Consider the following 18233-nt stretch of genomic DNA (forward strand, 5'->3'; position numbering starts at 1 on the left):
ATCCCACAGACCAAACCCAGTTGCTGCTTTGGCTGAGCTGGCTGGCATCTGCAATGCTTGGGTGAAGATGGCAGAGCCCAAAGAGCTGGTCAGGACTCTTTGGTAAGAGCTGGAAACTCAAATTCTATTTCACATTTCCATCCTTCCCATTAGGCTGTGGCTCTGGGCAGCTGCACAGACCAGCAGAAAACCAAGTCCTATTTATTGCTGATGGAGCTGTTACTCGTAGTCTTCTATAAATGATTTCCTTTCTTTGGGAAACATGAAACTCCCTGAGCTTTATGCTCTTGCTTCAAGTGCAGAGGATGCTCCAGTGGTGAGCAGAGCTCCCAGAAGAGGAGAGCTGATGGAAATGGTTGGTTTTAATGTCAGCGAGGCCATGTAACATACCCGCATAGCTCTTGCCATCCCCATTGCTTCTTGGCCAGTCTTCAAAAGTAAATCCAGCCTTAGAGAAATGCATAAAGGTAAATGCCTCCTGCCAGCCAAGTGTTCTCTAAAAGGAATGTCTAGTCAGTGCTTCCTGCCTTTGAACCCAAACATCCTGAAACTACTCTCCTGACGTGCCAACATCTCGGTAAATTCCATGAGGTGATTTTCAATTTACCTTTGCCTCAGCCTCCACAATCACTGAGCTTCAGCTCTCTTTAAGCCCCATCTCATTATGCAATTTAACTGCAGCAGGAACAGCAGCTTTGCTGAATATGCAACAGTCTCCTCATTATATTTTGATGTGGGGAGAGAGAAGGAAAAGGCTGTTTTGTTTAAAGTCCACACATTTCCACAGGACTTGTCAATCTGCAAAAGACAAGAGCCCTCTCTCTCTCTCCGGTGTCTGCAGTCCAAGACCATTTCCCGGTGTGTCCTGGGTGCACCCACACCTATCTTAACAGAAAGGCACAAACCTTGGCATTTTTCCTCCCCATTTTTCTTCAGGACTGTAGTTCATTAACTCCAGTAACACAATTTCATTAATGTGCATTAACCAATGACTTTCCCATTACTGCTGCTGTCTCCAATCAAAGACTCATTTATGGAAAACAAGGGCAGAGGGAACAACATGCTTTGGCAGCTGTAAGATCATACACCCAGAGCTTTATACCCTCTGTCTTACAGTTTTATGTTAAAGTATCATGAGCTATTACCATATTTTTCATTATTATTTGTAGCACTAAATGCTGCAGCTCCCAGTGCCAGATGGTGAATATTCAGAATAAAAATAATGCAAGGCCAATCTTAGAAAGCCTCGACACAAGTGTAACAGCATGTATCCATCCTGCTCTCCTAATGCACATAGTTAAAATATTAGCAGACTTGAAATCTGGTTTTCCAGTGTGGAGGACTTGTGTGTTGTGGAATGATATGCAGTGTATATACCTATATTTAAATATGGACATATAAGAAGTCTAATTTCTTTCCATTTGATTTGCATGTTTCAGGGTCTGAATATAATACATGGACACATCTTTCACTCTTCAGAAGGTTATTTTGACCAGTAAAGAAAACCGAATAATTTCAGAATGGAACATAAGCAAAAACCTTTTTCCAGAAATTGTTATTGGTGCAAAATACTTTTTTAAAATTTTTTTTAATATATAAACAGCTTGAGTCCTAAACTTAACCAGATGGAAACGTGCCTACAAAGCCTTGGATCTCGTTCAGAAGAGACTGACAGCCAACAGATGAGCCAATTTAGCCCATCCCATGCCAAAAATGGTCAATCATGTTATCTTACGTGTGACTCGACTCTGGCAGATGCCAACTCTATCCAAACAACTTCAAGCATCTTTTTGGAAGTCTGGGTTATTTTACACACACTTTGAAAAAAACCCCCATAATAATGTTTGACTTTTCTGGAAACATTCCACTGAGTTTCAGCATTTTCCTAAGAGATTTTTAGTAATTTATTTTAAGGATAAATCTTTTTATTTTGTAGCTGAACAGAATCAATTCTTTTCAATCCAACAAAGCCTGGTTAAAAAAAACTACTAAATTGTAGTTCAGTGGCAGACCCTTATTTATTTACATATTCATACAAGGAAAGCTTTACATTTCTGCAAACCACTAACTTCTTCCTTAGGGCCAAAGGTTTACTGTCCACAACACAAAGAACATGACAGTAAGTAAAAATTAAAGGTACTTCCTGCATCCCTCATCACCTTCCCCAAAATTAAGACTAAAGTTAAAGAACATTTTTGCATGGTAAATAATTTTTTGAAATTTATTTAATTGTAATTCATAATCTCTCAGTGAATTTTTTTGCTAACTTTCCAGAAGACGTATTGACAAACACGCTGTTAATCTGCCTCCAACTGCAACAGAAAGGACTTCCACCTCTGTGTCTGCTATAACACACTCGCTCTGGGGAATACGGTGCCGGTAAACTGACCTTTTTTTTCCTTCTTGCCCTGGATTTGAATAAGAATAATGCAAAGGAAAAGTCAGGTTGGTAAAGGCCTTGAGCAACTTGGTGTAGTGGGAAGTGTCCCTGCCCAGGGCAGGGGGGTGGGACTAGATGATCTCTAAGGTCCATTCCAACCCCTTAACAAACTATTGTATTATGAAAAACCCACACTTATTCAGTGATTAGTCCATCCTAACAGCATAGGACTATTAAATTCACTTCCTACATGCACTGTACTTAAGCCCTGTGTACCTGCTATCAGCTTGGGCTCTTTTTAAACTCAGCCTGAATTTTAGCTTCCTACTGATTCCGAGAAAACCTGGAAAAGAACTATTCACAGACTTTTATCTCTGAGTAGCAGGTATTTGTTTATTCAGCGCTGGGCACAAGGGGGATCAGGGACAAAAACTTCACGGTTTTTATACATTAAATGCTCATACATACTAATTATTTCCGGGGATGGGTGGTCATTATTATTACAATTAGTTCTCAAAATCATTGTCACCATCCCCTCCCTCAGCACTTAATGACCCTTTAGGGCATACTTCCCCTAGTTTGATTTATCTCTTCCCTTTGTTCACTCAGCAGGCACTTCCTGGCCCTTTAGGGCTTACTTCTCCATATCAATACTAATGCCCTGGGAGGTCTCAGGTGATGAGACTTCTCTCTCTGTTAGACTGAGCTGCAGTAACCAGTGTAAATACTTAGCAGATCATCATCTTTCACAGGACACCTTGAAAGGCCACATTTTAAAAGATGGACGTCTTCAGATCTATTGTTTCCAGAGAGAATAGTCCCAGCTTTCCTGCCAAAGCACGGGGCAGCAGTTCTGCTGATAGCATGTAGTTTGGGTTGTCTTCTTGATAACCACACACAAAGTTGCAATTTCATTTTCCATTTGCACAGGAGGTAATTGCAATGCCTGTGTGAAGTGACCTTCCTGCACATGCTATACAGGAACCAGGCAATTATCCATAGGACTTGCAGCAACCTCTCAATTTCCAGCCTTTTTATAGTGCCCTTTGTGATGACAGGTCCAAGATTCTGAGATCCACAGACAGTCATCTAGACTGAAGTCTGGACATTTGTAAGGTTTTAGAGATCTTGCTTACAGCACAAACATATATTCTCAGTTGTGTGATCATTTCCTTGCATTGTTCCTGCTTCTCTCTAATAAGATGCTGTCAAGGTGTGTGTGACCAGTGAACCCTACTGCAGGTATAGATGTTGGACTTGAGGCAACTCTTAGAGAAAAGGTCAGTCACATTGAAAAGATTCATGTGCTTTCTTCCACTCAGTTTTCAATGGATAAAACCACCAGGTAACCACACCCTGCCTGCATCAAACTTGTCCCTAACTAGTCCTAGTTGTTTGTAGACTATAGAGTCATGGAATCATGCAATCATTTTGGGTTGGAAAAGACCCCCAAGACAGAGGATTTGTAGCTTATATTGTTCTTGTGCATTGGCAGCACATTGGGATCCACTCTAGAACTGTTCCAAGAAGTTTCAGGTATTCCTTACAGAGCTGTTTTATTTCTGACCCTTTCAGAAACAGACCACCATGTCCAACAGTACAATGTGCTACAGAGAGATCCACAGTGATCCCTTTAGTGTGACCTACTGCCCTGATCCTCAGCAATCCCTTCCCAGGCTCCATTGCAGAGCAGCTTCAAGAAGACTCATTGATGGGACCAGAGATAGTTTCATAGTATGTTAAGGGGTTGGAATGAATCTCAGAGATCATCTAGTCCCACCCCCCTGCCCTGGGCAGGGACACCTCCCACCAGAACAGGCTGATCAGGGCTTTATCCAACCTGGCTGTGAACACTGCCAGGGCTGGGGCAGCCACAGCCTCCCTGGGCAACCTGTGCCAGTGTCTCACCACCCTCACAGGAAAAAACTTCTTCCTAATACCTAATCTAAATTTCCCCTCTTCCAATTTATACCCATTACTCCTTGTCCTATCACTCCAGTTCCTAACAAACAGATGCCCTGTCCCATCCTGCCCCAAGGCTGGTCAAAAGGTATGGAGTCCTTGGAAAGAACCAGAAACTGCTGAAGAAGCTCTTTTAAAGAATGGGAAGTTATGTTTTGTCACCTATAGGTGAGTTTGGGTTTTTAAAATAATAATGATGTAATTTCCTGTTTATGGATATCTGGTCAATGGGTAACCAAACACATTAATCAGCCACAGCCAGGCTGATCCCAGCTGGGCTTCAGTTCCAGAGAAACCTCTGGCTGAACAGCAAGAGGTGGGTCAGGCAATGCCAAGGGCTTCCCTTTCATACTTGTTACCACACTCACAGCCACTGCCCACCTCTGTTGTATGGTCTGTGATGCAAAAAATGTGCTGGCAACAGTTGGGCGATTCATCAAGTACAGTGTTTTCTAGAGCTGTGTTCTTTTTTGCACCTGTTTTAATGAGCAGCACTGGCTAATTGGAGTTGGCTGCACTGCCACTACCTGGTACTCCAATGTTTCCTTCAGTTGCTGTGCTGCCACCCTCACAGGTCTTACAGCAGGTTTAGTAATGAGAACTTGAAGCTGAGTGTGAATTAAAACAAGTAGATGTTGCCTACAAAACATATCATAACCTTTGTCCCACTGTGAGGAACGATATACTTCAGACACAGGGCACAACATATTCCTCCAGCTAGGAATCTTCTTTAGCTCTTCTACTTGACTGGTCACACTTACACATCTTGTGTGTTCAAGGCCACCTACACTTGGATGGCATCAGTGCACCCGTGAATTTACAGCTCTCCTGACACTGCATATTTAGTCTGAAACAGTCACTGAGCTGCTCTGATGCATGAAGCCATCAGTCAGCGCTGGTCACCTCCAAGCACTGAGCAGTGAGGGCTTCACGAGGCTCCTCCACCTCCTCCCCTGCTCCTGCAGAGTTCACAGCCCAACTGTGTTCACCTCGTTACCTCCTGCAGTCAGAGAGAAATCATCTGTTGAGAAACTTCTTGTTAATCTTGCCCAAGCATTCACATGTGTCCTGGACACGCTATAGAAATTCACCTGAACAACGCAGGAGGCTGTTGGTTCCCACTCTGGAACACCACCATTCCATTCCTGTGAAATGCCACTTGCATCTCACTAGAGTCAGTAGGAATAAAAACAAGTGTGTTTAACAGATGTCACAAACTGTTCCCAGGCTGTCACAGCCTTCCAACATTTTCCAGTGGATTGTTTTTCCCAGCTCCCTGTAAGTCAGCAGCGATGCTGCCTCTGACTCTGCTCATCCTGTTCCCACCGATGAAGTGAGCTGTCAGACTGTAAACTCAGAGTTGTCAAATAGCTGTAATTTGCAGATTTAGTAAAAGAGCTTAACATTCCTTTGAGTAAAGTACTTAAGTGATGTATTCCACGGGATTTATGGGCTGTGGAAGTCTCTGTGGTTTTTAGTCACAACAGGATCTCCATAGGATGGCTCAAGTGTCAGTAAAGCAGCTTTGGTCTAAATCAGAGGCTGCCATTAGACATGAGCTTATATCCCAACTGAATGAATTTCCTCAGAGACTGATAGCAAGTCTGAAAACAGCCATTTGAGGATTTACTTTTCTAGACACCTATTGGAGTCACATGGATGTTTATTTGCTGGAACTTGACTGCTTTCCAGTAGGCTAAATAACAGCTAGAAAGTTTAGGGCATTAACATAAAACAAATTCCACAAAATAATCAACAGAAAACACTTTCTGTCAGCTTCTGGGGTTGATAATCCACTGTAAAGTAGTTTTTTCTATTTCCGTTTTCACAAGTGTTGCATTTGACTTGCTGTCAGTGACTCCGGTGCCATTTCTGTCAGGTAATCGTTGCAGTGCTGCACCCACCTTCCCTTGTTCCCTGCCCTTGGACTGTGGTCCCTGTGTTTATTTAGTACATATGTACCTACCAGGACTTGACCATGTAGCACAACAGCCTTACGCAGATGAATTAGGAGAGCATCACTCCCCTGTGAATTGCATATACATCTCCCATGAGAAGATACAAAGTGTTGTATCTTTGCACATGGGTGGACACATGGTGGTTGTGCCAATTTCCTCTCAGCATGAAACTGTTGCAGCATGGAACAGCAACTAAATCTGGCAGAATTAGGGTAACTCATGTACAAACCCAGGACACAAATTGCACAAAGTTTTGGAAATCTTCAAGCAACTTTCAGCCACTTTTTGGTACAGCAGATTTTATGACTTGAGAATTTGATACCTGATGGAAATTCCAATCATCAGTTTTGCTGGGAGTACAGCTCAGGCAACAGCAACCAGTTTAAAAAAACGCACCCAATGGGCTAAACCTTGCCCACACTGTGATTCAGGAGGTAACATTTTAGCTGAGTTCTACAGGTGGAGTCAGGTGATTTCTGTAGTCACCTGGAGATTTCTATCATCAAAATTTCCAGGCACTGATAAGGAAGCATCAGGCTACTGGGACTGAATTCAATTGTTCCACATATTGCAGAGGTACAGCACCCAAACACACCTTCAGCAGACAGGTTTGCTCTTTGCAGCAGCACTTTGAAATGTGAGGGTGGTGAGACACTGGCACAGGTTGCCCAGGGAGGCTGTGGCTGCCCCAACTCTGGCAGTGTTCAAAGCCAGGTTGGATAAAGCCTTGAGCAACCTGGTGTGGTGGGAGGTGTCCCTGCCCAGGGCTGGGGGTTGAGACTAAATGATCTCTAAGGTCCATTCCAACCCCTTAACATACTATGAAACTATCACAACACTTTAAAAAAGCGTAATTATTGTTTCAGAAGAATGCCCTGGCTGCTTCCCAGAATCACAAGAAACACCTCAGTATGTCCTAATCCAGTGCCACCAAGTCCTGTGTGCAGCAGAAATGATGAATTTCCAGCAGACACCAAGGACTAAAGGTGGGGAAGACAGTTCAGAAGTTCAACTCACCCAAATAAACAGAAATGGTAATTTTTGAGTGGGAAGTAGCAGATAATCAATAGTGAATTTTCACTTCTGCACCCTTTGTCTGAACAATGATGGGATGTGCAATGAGCATGGTAACATTGAGACTATTCCCAATTTCTGTCAAGATTACAAAGTGCTGGATTTTTAACTGCTGTTTTCCTTGATGCACACATGCAACTCAAATTAGCACTAACAAAAGTTACATGTACACATGAAGAAAAAAACCCAAATACACTCCTGTTACATTACAACTCTTTCACATTACAACGCTTTCCCCTTAAAAATCAATGCCTTGTTTTGTCAGGAATATTTATGGAGCACTGCTGCACAGTATCATGACAAGATTTAAAAGAAGAGCAAATGAACCCTTAGAGACAACAGCTGGAAGTTCCTCCAGGCAGACTTTAAAACCCTCAGGTTGCTCCAGGATCTCACATCCATCCATCCATCCATCCCGCTGTCCCAGATGCACCATGCCCCATGCATGACCATGCAGAGCTCAGTGAGTGACACCAGGACCAGTGGCTGCTGCAGCTCAGCTCAGTACAGTGCAATGCATTAGAATGAGCAAAATTACATGTAAATAACTAATAATAATAATAATTTCTTGCTTTCTGCTTTGATAATGAGTTACAGCTGCATAAAGCAGAAACCCAGTCAGTAACTACAGGCACTGTTATGTCATGGGCTCAATCAGAATTCTTCAAACTGCTTTACTTCTACTGACCACATGTTAAGAGTTCTATTTATAAAAATACAGTGTTTCAAAGTAAGAAACAGTCAAGCTCTCCACAAGCATGTTCATCCCTTCAGTGTAATGCTACTAACAGCAGCTCTTCTCAGGCTCCTGCAGCCCCACACACTGAAAATGCAGGGGATGTACAAGCTATGCAGTAACTCAGGTGTGCCCTGTGAACGTACCTTTCTAATGGAACACCTGGAATTCAGTCACCTTATGCCAACCCACACACCTGTGACCAGTTACCAGCTCCACTAGCACCACCAAGCACCACAAACAATTGCCAACAAAGGCCCTTTTGGGGTGGGAGCCTTATTCCCACAGCTGTCAGCACACCCCCTGCCATCCCATTCCACACCAGGGAGGGACTGCTTCCTCTGGGTATTGCTGCAGAGCCGGAAAAGCCATTTGGACAGGACACTCATTTCTATTCACAAAGATAAATCCTTTATTTAGTAAGAACTCTCTACACACAGATGAAGGACAGGATTTGGGGTAAGGAGTCTTCCAGCAGAAAGGTTATGCAATCTGATCTCAACTAAGCCTTTTGTGTTGGTCTGGGACATCTGCCACCTTCCTGTACATTTCCATTCTGAAAAGAAACTTGAATGTCATTTAAAATCTCATTGTTGAGATGTAGGTAAGAGAGAGATAACCTGAGGGTCCATCTGCAAGGAGCAAAACATCCACTTGTAAAAACAACCTCCCTACCAACCACACATTCAGTTATCTAACTTGGAGGTTAAAATAGCCAGAGTTGTTGTGTTGTGACTTCATATCCTGTGCCTACTAAGTTTTCACATGGGAATTAGAGCTGAATCCTGTACATTCACAGTTAACAGCTGACTACACCTTGCAAGAAGCAACCCATTTGTAACAGCCATTTCCCACAAACACATTTCCTTTAAAAACAGAAAATGAAGAAAAAAAATAAATGGCTTTTTCCACTCTAAAATTGCAGACAAAGATTTTATAATGGGGGTAGATGACTTGAATTTTGACAACCAACCAGCTACAAGTCTGGAATATGAAAAGCTGCTGTTTAGAAAAGTGATGCAGAGCAGAATTATCAAGATCCACAAAAGCTGGGGGAGAGCTCCAATGTGAGAGTTGTAAGGCTTTTCCAAGAGATGCCACATAGACTGTCCTTGGTGCACTGCAGTGAGTCTTTCCAAAGCCATGCCCTCCCATTCTGTGTTTTAAACACCTGCTTCAATGGGGACACATTGGAGTCATAGTACAGGAATAAAAAGTCAAAATAAAAGTGAAATTAAAAAGAAGAGAGCACATGTTTGACTTTGTACCAGATAGGAGACTTCTTGTTAATCTTGCCCTGCAGCAATTCACTCCAAAACAGCCACCACCATGCCAGGAATGCTGATCCAACAACTTCACAGTATGAGAAGGTTTCAGTCATCTCCAGAAACTCACTGCACTTCTCTAAGACACAAATTCTACTATATGACCTGCCTCTTGTTGTAGGAAATGCCTTAGTTTACAGTTCCCTCCTGTCATTCTATTTGCATAAAGCTGGACAGAGCTGCAGCACATCCACTGGCACCAAAGGGATGGCAGAGACAGGTAATGGCCATAGAGCCACATCAAACCTGTACAGATTTAACCGAATGTCCACAATTTCTGGTATTTACCACCTGCAAACAGTCCTCATTCCAGACCCGTAATGCCAAAGACTCTCATAGTCCTTGCAAAACTTATTCCTAGTGATAAAATCCATCGGTTTTCATCTGAAATCATCCCTGAACAGACACAATCCAGCTTGGTATTGAAACAGCTTTTGGTTCTGACAGCCTGGAGAAGAGAATGTTGTGTGGGGACCTCAGAGCAACTTTCCAGGATCTGAAAGGAGCCTACAAGGAAGCTTGAGAGAGACTCTTTGCTCAGAACTGGAATGATGGGAGAAAGAGTAATGGGGATACATTGAAAGAGGGCAAATTTAGATTAGGTATTAGGAAGAAGCTTTTCCTGTGAGGGTGGTGAGACACTGGCACAGGTTGCCCAGGGAGGCTGTGGCTGCCCCAACCCTGGCAGTGTTCACAGCCAGGTTGGATAAAGCCTTGAGCAACCTGGTCTGGTGGGAGGTGTCCCTGCCCAGGGTAGGGGGTTGGGACTAGATGATCTCTGAGGTTCATTCCAACCCCTTAACATACTAAAGTAGGATCTCCCGGCTGATTCCTGACTCCATGTGCTCTGTAAGCACTACTGGGATGTCCAAGCCCTGCAATATAGAAAACTGTTCATTGAGAAAAACCTTTTCCCTTCATCTTTCAGACCAGAGACATTTCTAATACTCATGGCAAAAGAAAAAAGAATAATCTTATGATTGATATATTACTCTGTACAGCCTTTGCCTGTTACCTGCTGCAGGAACAGCAGACGTTTAATTCCAAAAACAATCTCTCTTGCAGGATGGGGAGGGATGGGGAAGGGAAGACACACTGTTTGGGTTTTGTCACAATGAAGGAAAAGGAGATTCCTCATAAAAAGACTTTTCAACAAGCCTCTGCTGTTTCTGGCAGATAACTGCACCTTTACCTCAGTACTGTCAGCAGCTAAACCAGGAGACAATTAGGGAAAATAAAGGGAAGACTATACGCTGGAGTTCTGCACTAGAACTACATCAACAGGGCTTCACTCTGCCTCTACACTCCAAGGATGAAAATTAAGGTCTTTGCCTTTGATACACTTTTAAAACCATTACTGGTGCCAGACTGGGGTTTTTCACCCATTGTTTTAAAAGAGAGAAAGTAACTAGCAAAGGCTTATCTCCCTTTAAGTTCCTGTTCCTATATTTAGTTGCAGGGGAGGGTAAAACACAAAAAAATAAATGCTACTTGCAATTAAATTTCCAGAAGCACCAAATTCAGCCCTTCCCTAGTGCCCACACTGAGAAATTTTGCATCTGATTTACAAACGTAATTACATCAGTGTAATTATCCTGGTGGAATTCCCCAGAAATAACAAAGTTCTTTTTCAACATCCAAGAGAAAGATTTTAATTTTTAAATTCAACATGAAGAATTACACCAGAATAGCTCATGCTAAATGGAGATGATGAATTTCCCTGAAGAGACAAAGGCCTAAAAATACAATCCTGTTGTGCTGGGCTGACCTTGGCTGGATGTTAGGTGCCCCATCCCTGCCCTCCTTAGCTGGACAGGGGAGAGAACGGACAGCAAGAGGCTCCTGTGGTGAGGTAAGGACAGAGAGAGGTCACTCAGCAATTACTGTCATGGGCAAAACATGGGGAAATTAATTTAATTTACTGCCAATCAGAAATCTGAGTAGGGTAAGGAGAAAATGAAACCAAATCTTAAAACATGTCCTGCCATCTCTCCCTTCTTCCTGCAGAGCTCTTTCTCACTCCTCTCTCTCGCTGCAGTTGCTCTTACAAGTGTTTTCCTCCCATCCCAAATACATTATCCCAGCAATGCATTATCCCATTGCTGACAGGCTTGTCCTTGTCCAGTGCTGGGTCCATCCCAGAGGTGGCTGGCACTGGCTCAGGTGGACACAGGAGAAGCTTCTGGCAGCTTCTCACAGAAGCTTGTCACCCCTGTAGCCCCTCACTACCCAAACCTGATACACCCACAGTGTCCTGCAGATCCCAAAGCCTCAGGTTTCCTGTAACTGGAGAAGTTTCGGCTGATGAAATAAGATTATTATAGCATCATTTTCAGCATTATCCAGGTCATTTTCTCACACATTAATGAGATAACAGAAATTTATGGAAGTCTTTATTGACTCTTAATTGCTCCCTAAGACCGTGACTGAACTAGAACATAACTGCATTCTGCTTCGACTACTGGAGCAGATGCTGAGGATACAGAATGCTCAACTCAGATTTTTTTGTTTAAAATACTGTTAGCTTTCCTTTTCTGAAAGTGCAGTATGAAAGTATGCACTTCTGAAGGGTGAGGTGGATGATTCCAATATTTAGTTTGCTACTAGAAGCCTCTAATATTTTACTGAGGCTTTTCTTATTCTTTACAAGGAAGAACAGTTAAAACCAGAAGAATGTAAATTGCATCTTCCTCACTAGAAAATGAGTTCAAATTAGCCCAATTACAATTAAAACATGACATATTTATCAACCATTAATGATGAGAAATAATGTAAATCAAGGACAAAATCTGTTTACAATTTAACAAACCACATCAAGCGACTACCAGGAGAATTCACCAATGCCTAAAAACTGCCATAAATGACACACTGAGTTGGGAAGTTGAAAGCTTTTGAAAAATCTCAGCTTTTGCAGATGCCACTGAATATTAGAGATTTCTAAAGATGCAAAAATAGAACTCCTTTGGTTGAAATTATGTCCCTCTGTGAAACTGTAAAACCCAGAAGTTTTTGAATGCTGACTTAAAAAACAAGAGCTGTATTTCACTGTGCATTTTGAACCTACTATACAAGACTGATCCAGGGTTGTACTTAGCATGAACAGTTCCCACAGCCTTTCACACTATTGATAATTTCTTCTTCTAGCTTCTTCCTTTCCTCTTCTTTGGACACTTGGTTATTTCTCTCTTCCCAGTTTGGATTGTTGTGACTGTTGAGCACTTTGCTGCTCTGTGTGTGCCACATTTCACAGTAGAGGTTGCTGGGATTCGCCAGGAGCTCTGTGTGTCTGCCACGCTCCACAACCTTACCCTGCAAAACAAGGGAGTAAGTCAGAATCCATACCACCAGATCTTTGGGAATACATCAACACGAGGACCACAGTTTCACAGAATGGATTACAGCAGTTATTAATGAGAAGGAGCTTGGGACAGCAAGGAAGGGCTGAATGTGCACTGCACTCACTGGTGTGTCACACTGCAAGCTGAGAACAAGGAGCAGTGCTCTTCTCAGACTCACAAAAATGGGAATGTAGGTGCCTTTTGTACATCTGGACAAAATGTAAAGCTCACCAGCATGGCAGGTTTTACTACCTGAACTGAAGAGTTATTTAAAATAAACATGGACCTCTATATGAGAAGCAAGTGTTAAACTACTAGTGCAAAGGTCACATGAATGTACCAAAACACACATGTATTTGTCTTTGCTCAGTAACAAATACACATCAAAAAGCTAAAGGACAAGAACATACAAAGAATGATTTGTATTAGACAAACAAAACACATTTAAAATCGAATCCTGAAAACAATTAGTGTAAACTGTGTTTTTGTGGGGGCTCTGTGTCACTGCAAACTCTGCCATGAAAATCCTGTGAGCAGCTCAGTTCATCTGAGCTGTTCTCGAGAGCAAAAGACAATTTACTGACTACTGTGTGGAAACAGGCAGGAAGAGCTGGAGAGGAGAACTCCAAACCTACAGACAGAGAAGCACCACCACTCTTCAAATACCCAGACTCATCTTTTTACTTTGAGACACATTCACTGACTTCAAATTTAACTCCTATATTCATTTTTTTAGCTACTCTTTCTTCTGGGAAAAGACAGTGCTGTAAGGACAACTACACAGATTTGATATTAGTGCTAAATTCTGATCTGCAATGAAATCTACCTCCTTGTGACAGCTGCTGATAGACATGCTGGGAAAAAAATTGCGTCTAGGCACTTCTATTACTAGTTATGCTGGTGGAATCTGAATAAACATTTACTTGACCAACCGAAGTGCACAATTTATTTACAAACTTTAAGTAGTTCATTTGGAGTTCACTGTACTAGAGCCCAGGCTTTTGAATTATGGCTTTTTAAAAAAAAACCCAAACTCTTGAATAATCATCAAAAATGTAAATTCTCTGTTCAGCTTCAGAGCACTGAGATCTGTATCATTACTATAATGCAATGAGGATAAATTGAAAGAGGGGAAATTTAGATTAGATATTAGGAAGAAGATTTTTCTGTGAGGGTGGTGAGACACTGTCACAGGTTGTGACTGCCCCAACCCTGGCAGTGTTCAAAGCCAGATTGGATAAAGCCTTGAGCAACCTGTTCTGGTGGGAGGTGTCCCTGCCCAGGGCAGGGGGTTGGGACTAGATGATCTCTAAGGTCCATCCCAACCCCTTAACTTACTATGATACTATGATACAATATTTACTTGCTCGGGAATGATTCTGATTTACCTCTGCAAAGGTGCTGAAATTGTGATTCTGTGATTACCATTGCTAAGCAAATCCAGTGACAATCAGCCTGTCTGGTTCATCGCTGCTCCTGAGCCTTATTTCTCTGGCTGCTAACACATCAGCCCTGCTCGGCTGACAGGAGGCAGCGCCGTGTGGAGCTCGGGCAGTGCTGCCTCGGGAAGGTGCTGGGCACTCACAGGGATGTGCTGTGCTGCCTCATTCCTTCCCAGTCCTGACTGCACTGGCATCCTTCAGGAGAGAGCGCACCTTGGCCCTTCTACAGTTCAAGGCTGTGCTTTTATTTTTAATTTAACAGCTACACTAGAACACAAAACACACCTCTAGTAAGCTGTGAAGACTTGCATTGAAACCCAAAAGCCGCAGATTGCCTTAGAACATGTTTAAAAATTCTTTGCAAGATGTTTTAACATGCAGTTACAGAAAGGATATACCTTATGAGGTGATTTTTCAGCAAAAGGTAAAAAAAAACCCAGATAAAAAAAAGCATAAGAACTCCATGGAGCCCTAGGAGTGATTTATTCCATTACTTCATCCTGAGCTTCACATAAAGCTGAGATTTGTGTAGCAAAGAGAGTCATGAATGTCACCATTTCACAACATTTTGATCTAATTGCCCATGAAATCATTCAATGTACTAGAGCAATTAATTTATTTGCTTTTAGATGTGTCTTTTAAGTCACTAAATATACCTATGATCACAAGCATATAAATAGCAACTGATAAAAATGAATGCAGAGATAAATTTAACATCTCTTATGAGCAGATTAGAGTACTGTACCCTCAGCATTATCAGTTCAAAGAGTAATTATGAAGTTATCATAAGAACATTTGTTTATTTTAAATCTCTTGCCAGATATGGGTAATAGAGAAGAAAATGGACTTTGAGCAGACTGAGCATGAGGTAACAGCTTGATAGTGATATAGGTAAATCAAATGTTGAAACTGTTTTTTTCTTAGAAGAAAAGCCTACAGAAAGGGAACAATCACACTTTTCTACAGGTACAACAGAGAATGCTGTTCAGATTTATAACATAATTAGAGTGAATCCTGCAACAGTTCTGTCTGCATGGAAACAGAACATGCTGTCCTTCCTCTTTCCATGGAAAAAAACAAAATGAATGTACATGAAAAACAGACACTCAGCAATGAGAGTGAAGCATAAATTGGGAGAACACATTAGGAAACCTCATCTGCCAGAAGCATGTAGTAAATCAGATCAAACACATGCAACAGTGAGCCATAAAAATAACATACAAGAGAGTCACACATGCAAGTCTATGCAACTGATCAACCGTTAAGTTGCAAAGAAGAGAAATATATAAAAAGCAAAGCTTGGGCTAGAATTTTCCTGCATGGTTCACTTCCAAAGAAAGGCCTTTCAGCAGCTTGGTGGGAGTGTAATAATTCAAACTGGAGACAGAGAGTCCCTAACCCACCACTGACATGATGTGAAAGTCAGGCAGCAGCAGGTGATCCCCTCACCTGATCCAGCACAATGATCTCATCTGCATCCACCACTGTAGACAACCTGTGAGCAATGAAAATGGACGTCCGATGCTTCACCACATCCCTCATGGCATTGAGAATGTTCTGCAAGGTTGGAATAGAGACAAACTCTTAGATGCTCCTGGGTGCTATGAGGAAAAATAAAATGCTGCTGGAAATATGCAAATTACTGTCAATAAGTGTTGAGAAACATCTCTGGTACTGCTATAGCTTCACAGTAACAAACAGCCATGAGTACCTACTACGGAAACAGAAAAATCCCAAGCATGAAATATCTGTGACTCTGATAAAGCCTCGAACTGCAGAAAAGGCTTGTATTCAACAGCAAAACACAGCTATCCCAAGGGACTAAGGAAGAGAAGTGCCACTTGATTTCAGGAAAAACTTCCCCATGGAGCCATGCTACAAAAGCAACAACAGCAGTAAAAGCATCTGAAAATAATAACTCATCATCATTATAATACTTTCCAGTGAATGTTAAAGGAAATATCCCCCTCTATCATGACAATGTGGGACACACAGCTAGAGCAATTCTGGGAATTATCTATCTATCCAGTATTTCCTTTGTGAGCACTCTACCACCTTCCCAAACTGTATTCCTCTGCAAAGAGCATTAGCTGGGAATTTGTGCCCTCACTACCCTAAGTGAAGTGCCCACTTCATTTCCCTGAAAACTATCTTTTCTTGCCAGAAAACATTCCCACTCCCAGACATACTCCTATGGAAAGGCCTCATTTTCATTTGCTGTCTTTCAAGTGCATTTCAGCTGTGAAACTTTCAGCTTTGCTTATGACTTTTGCAACAGATTCAGTGAAATAAGAGAGACAGAATCCACACGCTGCTGCATAGAACTGTGTTTTGAATGTTTCTGGCCCATGAGGAAGCTGTGCTGCATTTCAGTGCTGTGCTATATGGATGTATCTGGAAAATGAAAGTAATTTAGTGATTACAGGTCAATAAATTCACTCAATAACCTGCACAAGTGAACACAGCCATAGCTTAGCCCTAGCTTTTGATGATATTAGTTTGGGAAATTACTGCTGGTGCTGAGAGGTTTGTGCTTAAGCACAGATGTTGTGATGAAGCCTAATGCAGTTCCTGTCCTAGTGACATGCATGTCACAAGACAACACTCTGGTGTTTCACAGCCTTGCCAGTGAACTGAACACCAAGGAATAGCAACACTGCAGGCCACAACTACCTGATTTGCATCTCAGAAAGTTGCTGCAGAACAAACAAGAGGTTTTCTGTCCTGCATTATGTCACAGCTATTTAGAAGGCATTTTTGATGGATGCTGGATGCCATCTAAACACCTTCTAAAGTAGCTTGGAAAGCTTCACACTCCCATAGCCACCTGAGGTGTTTGCACAAGTTTCAAGGGATGAATGTTTAAAGGTGAATGGGACCTCCAGAGTGTAAATAGAACATAGCCCAGAGACAGCAGATACCCCTCAGAGACAACTGATATCCCTCACTATGCATTCCAAACAGACTCAGCATCTCTGCTCTGGCCTTTAGGACAACAGCTTAGACACAGGATCTCTTAATAATACTGAAAAAAACACTTGATAGCAATTTGGCAAAGAGAATAGAATTCTTTGTGAGAGGAAAAGAACACAGAAAAGCATCAGAATGAGACATCATTGCACCACTTAAGGTTTAAGGATTTTTTATCCCAATTTACCTCTTCTGTAATTGAATCAAGAGATGATGTGGCTTCATCATAGAGAAAAACAAACGGCTCCTTTAACATAGCTCTGGCAATTGCAACTCTTTGCTTTTCTCCTCCTGAATGAGGGAAAAAGAGAAAAAAAGATGAAGTTACAACCACAACCATCTAAATTTAACAGCTGACATGACTTTCTAGGGTTGGTTTTATTTTTTTTAAAATAGACATCATAGTTGCTGCTGACATGTAACATAAGACACCACACAAGTTTCTGCTCCCTGGTAAATCCGAAGTGATTGAAGATTGCTTATCCTTTTGGAAAAGGACAGAGAAATATTTTGTATCTGCTACCAGGCAAGACTCTTGCACAGGTAACTAACAGTGCTGTACAATTGCTCACTCTATACACCTGAGAGTAAAAGCTCTTTTACCTGGCCAAAGCTCTGCCCCATGGAGTAGCTACACACACAGAGCCTGCTGTCTCTCATAAAAAAATCAGTGCTCTGTCCATGCCTGCTGTACTGGCTTTCATGTATCTTGCTCACATATTGTGTCTTTTAGGGCTTTCTTTGAGTACTGCACACAGTTCTGGTGTCCCAACATAAGAAGGACATGGAACTGTTGGAGCAAGTCCAGAGGAGGCCACAAAGCTGATAAGAGGACTGGAGCACCTTCCCTACAAAGACAGGCTGACAAAGTTGGGGCTGATCAGCCTGGAGAAGAAAAGGTTGTGTAGGGACCTCAGAGCAACTTTCCAGGATCTGAAGGGGCTCCAGGGAAGCTGGAGAGGGACTTCTGGTTAGGAACTGGAGTGACAGGACAAAGAATAATGGGTATAAATTGAAAGAGAGGAAATTTAGATGAGATATTAGGAAT

At 42.1% G+C, this 18233-nt stretch overlaps 1 protein-coding gene across 1 annotated transcript in view; it reads right to left on the reverse strand.

Moving 5' to 3' along the window:
• Positions 1-12525: 12525 nt before the first annotated feature.
• Positions 12526-18233, reverse strand: part of ABCB7 (ATP-binding cassette, sub-family B (MDR/TAP), member 7) — a 33302-nt gene continuing 27594 nt past the window's right edge. The window contains exons 13-15 of the mRNA XM_009075699.1: positions 17373-17476; positions 15665-15772; positions 12526-12744 (exon numbers count right to left, since the gene is read on the reverse strand). Coding sequence (XP_009073947.1) covers positions 12526-12744; positions 15665-15772; positions 17373-17476 — 431 coding nt within the window. The remainder of the gene's footprint in view (positions 12745-15664; positions 15773-17372; positions 17477-18233) is intronic.

The sequence above is a fragment of the Acanthisitta chloris genome, unplaced genomic scaffold, assembly GCF_000695815.1.
Source record: "Acanthisitta chloris isolate BGI_N310 unplaced genomic scaffold, ASM69581v1 scaffold8295, whole genome shotgun sequence".
NCBI lineage: Eukaryota > Metazoa > Chordata > Aves > Passeriformes > Acanthisittidae > Acanthisitta > Acanthisitta chloris.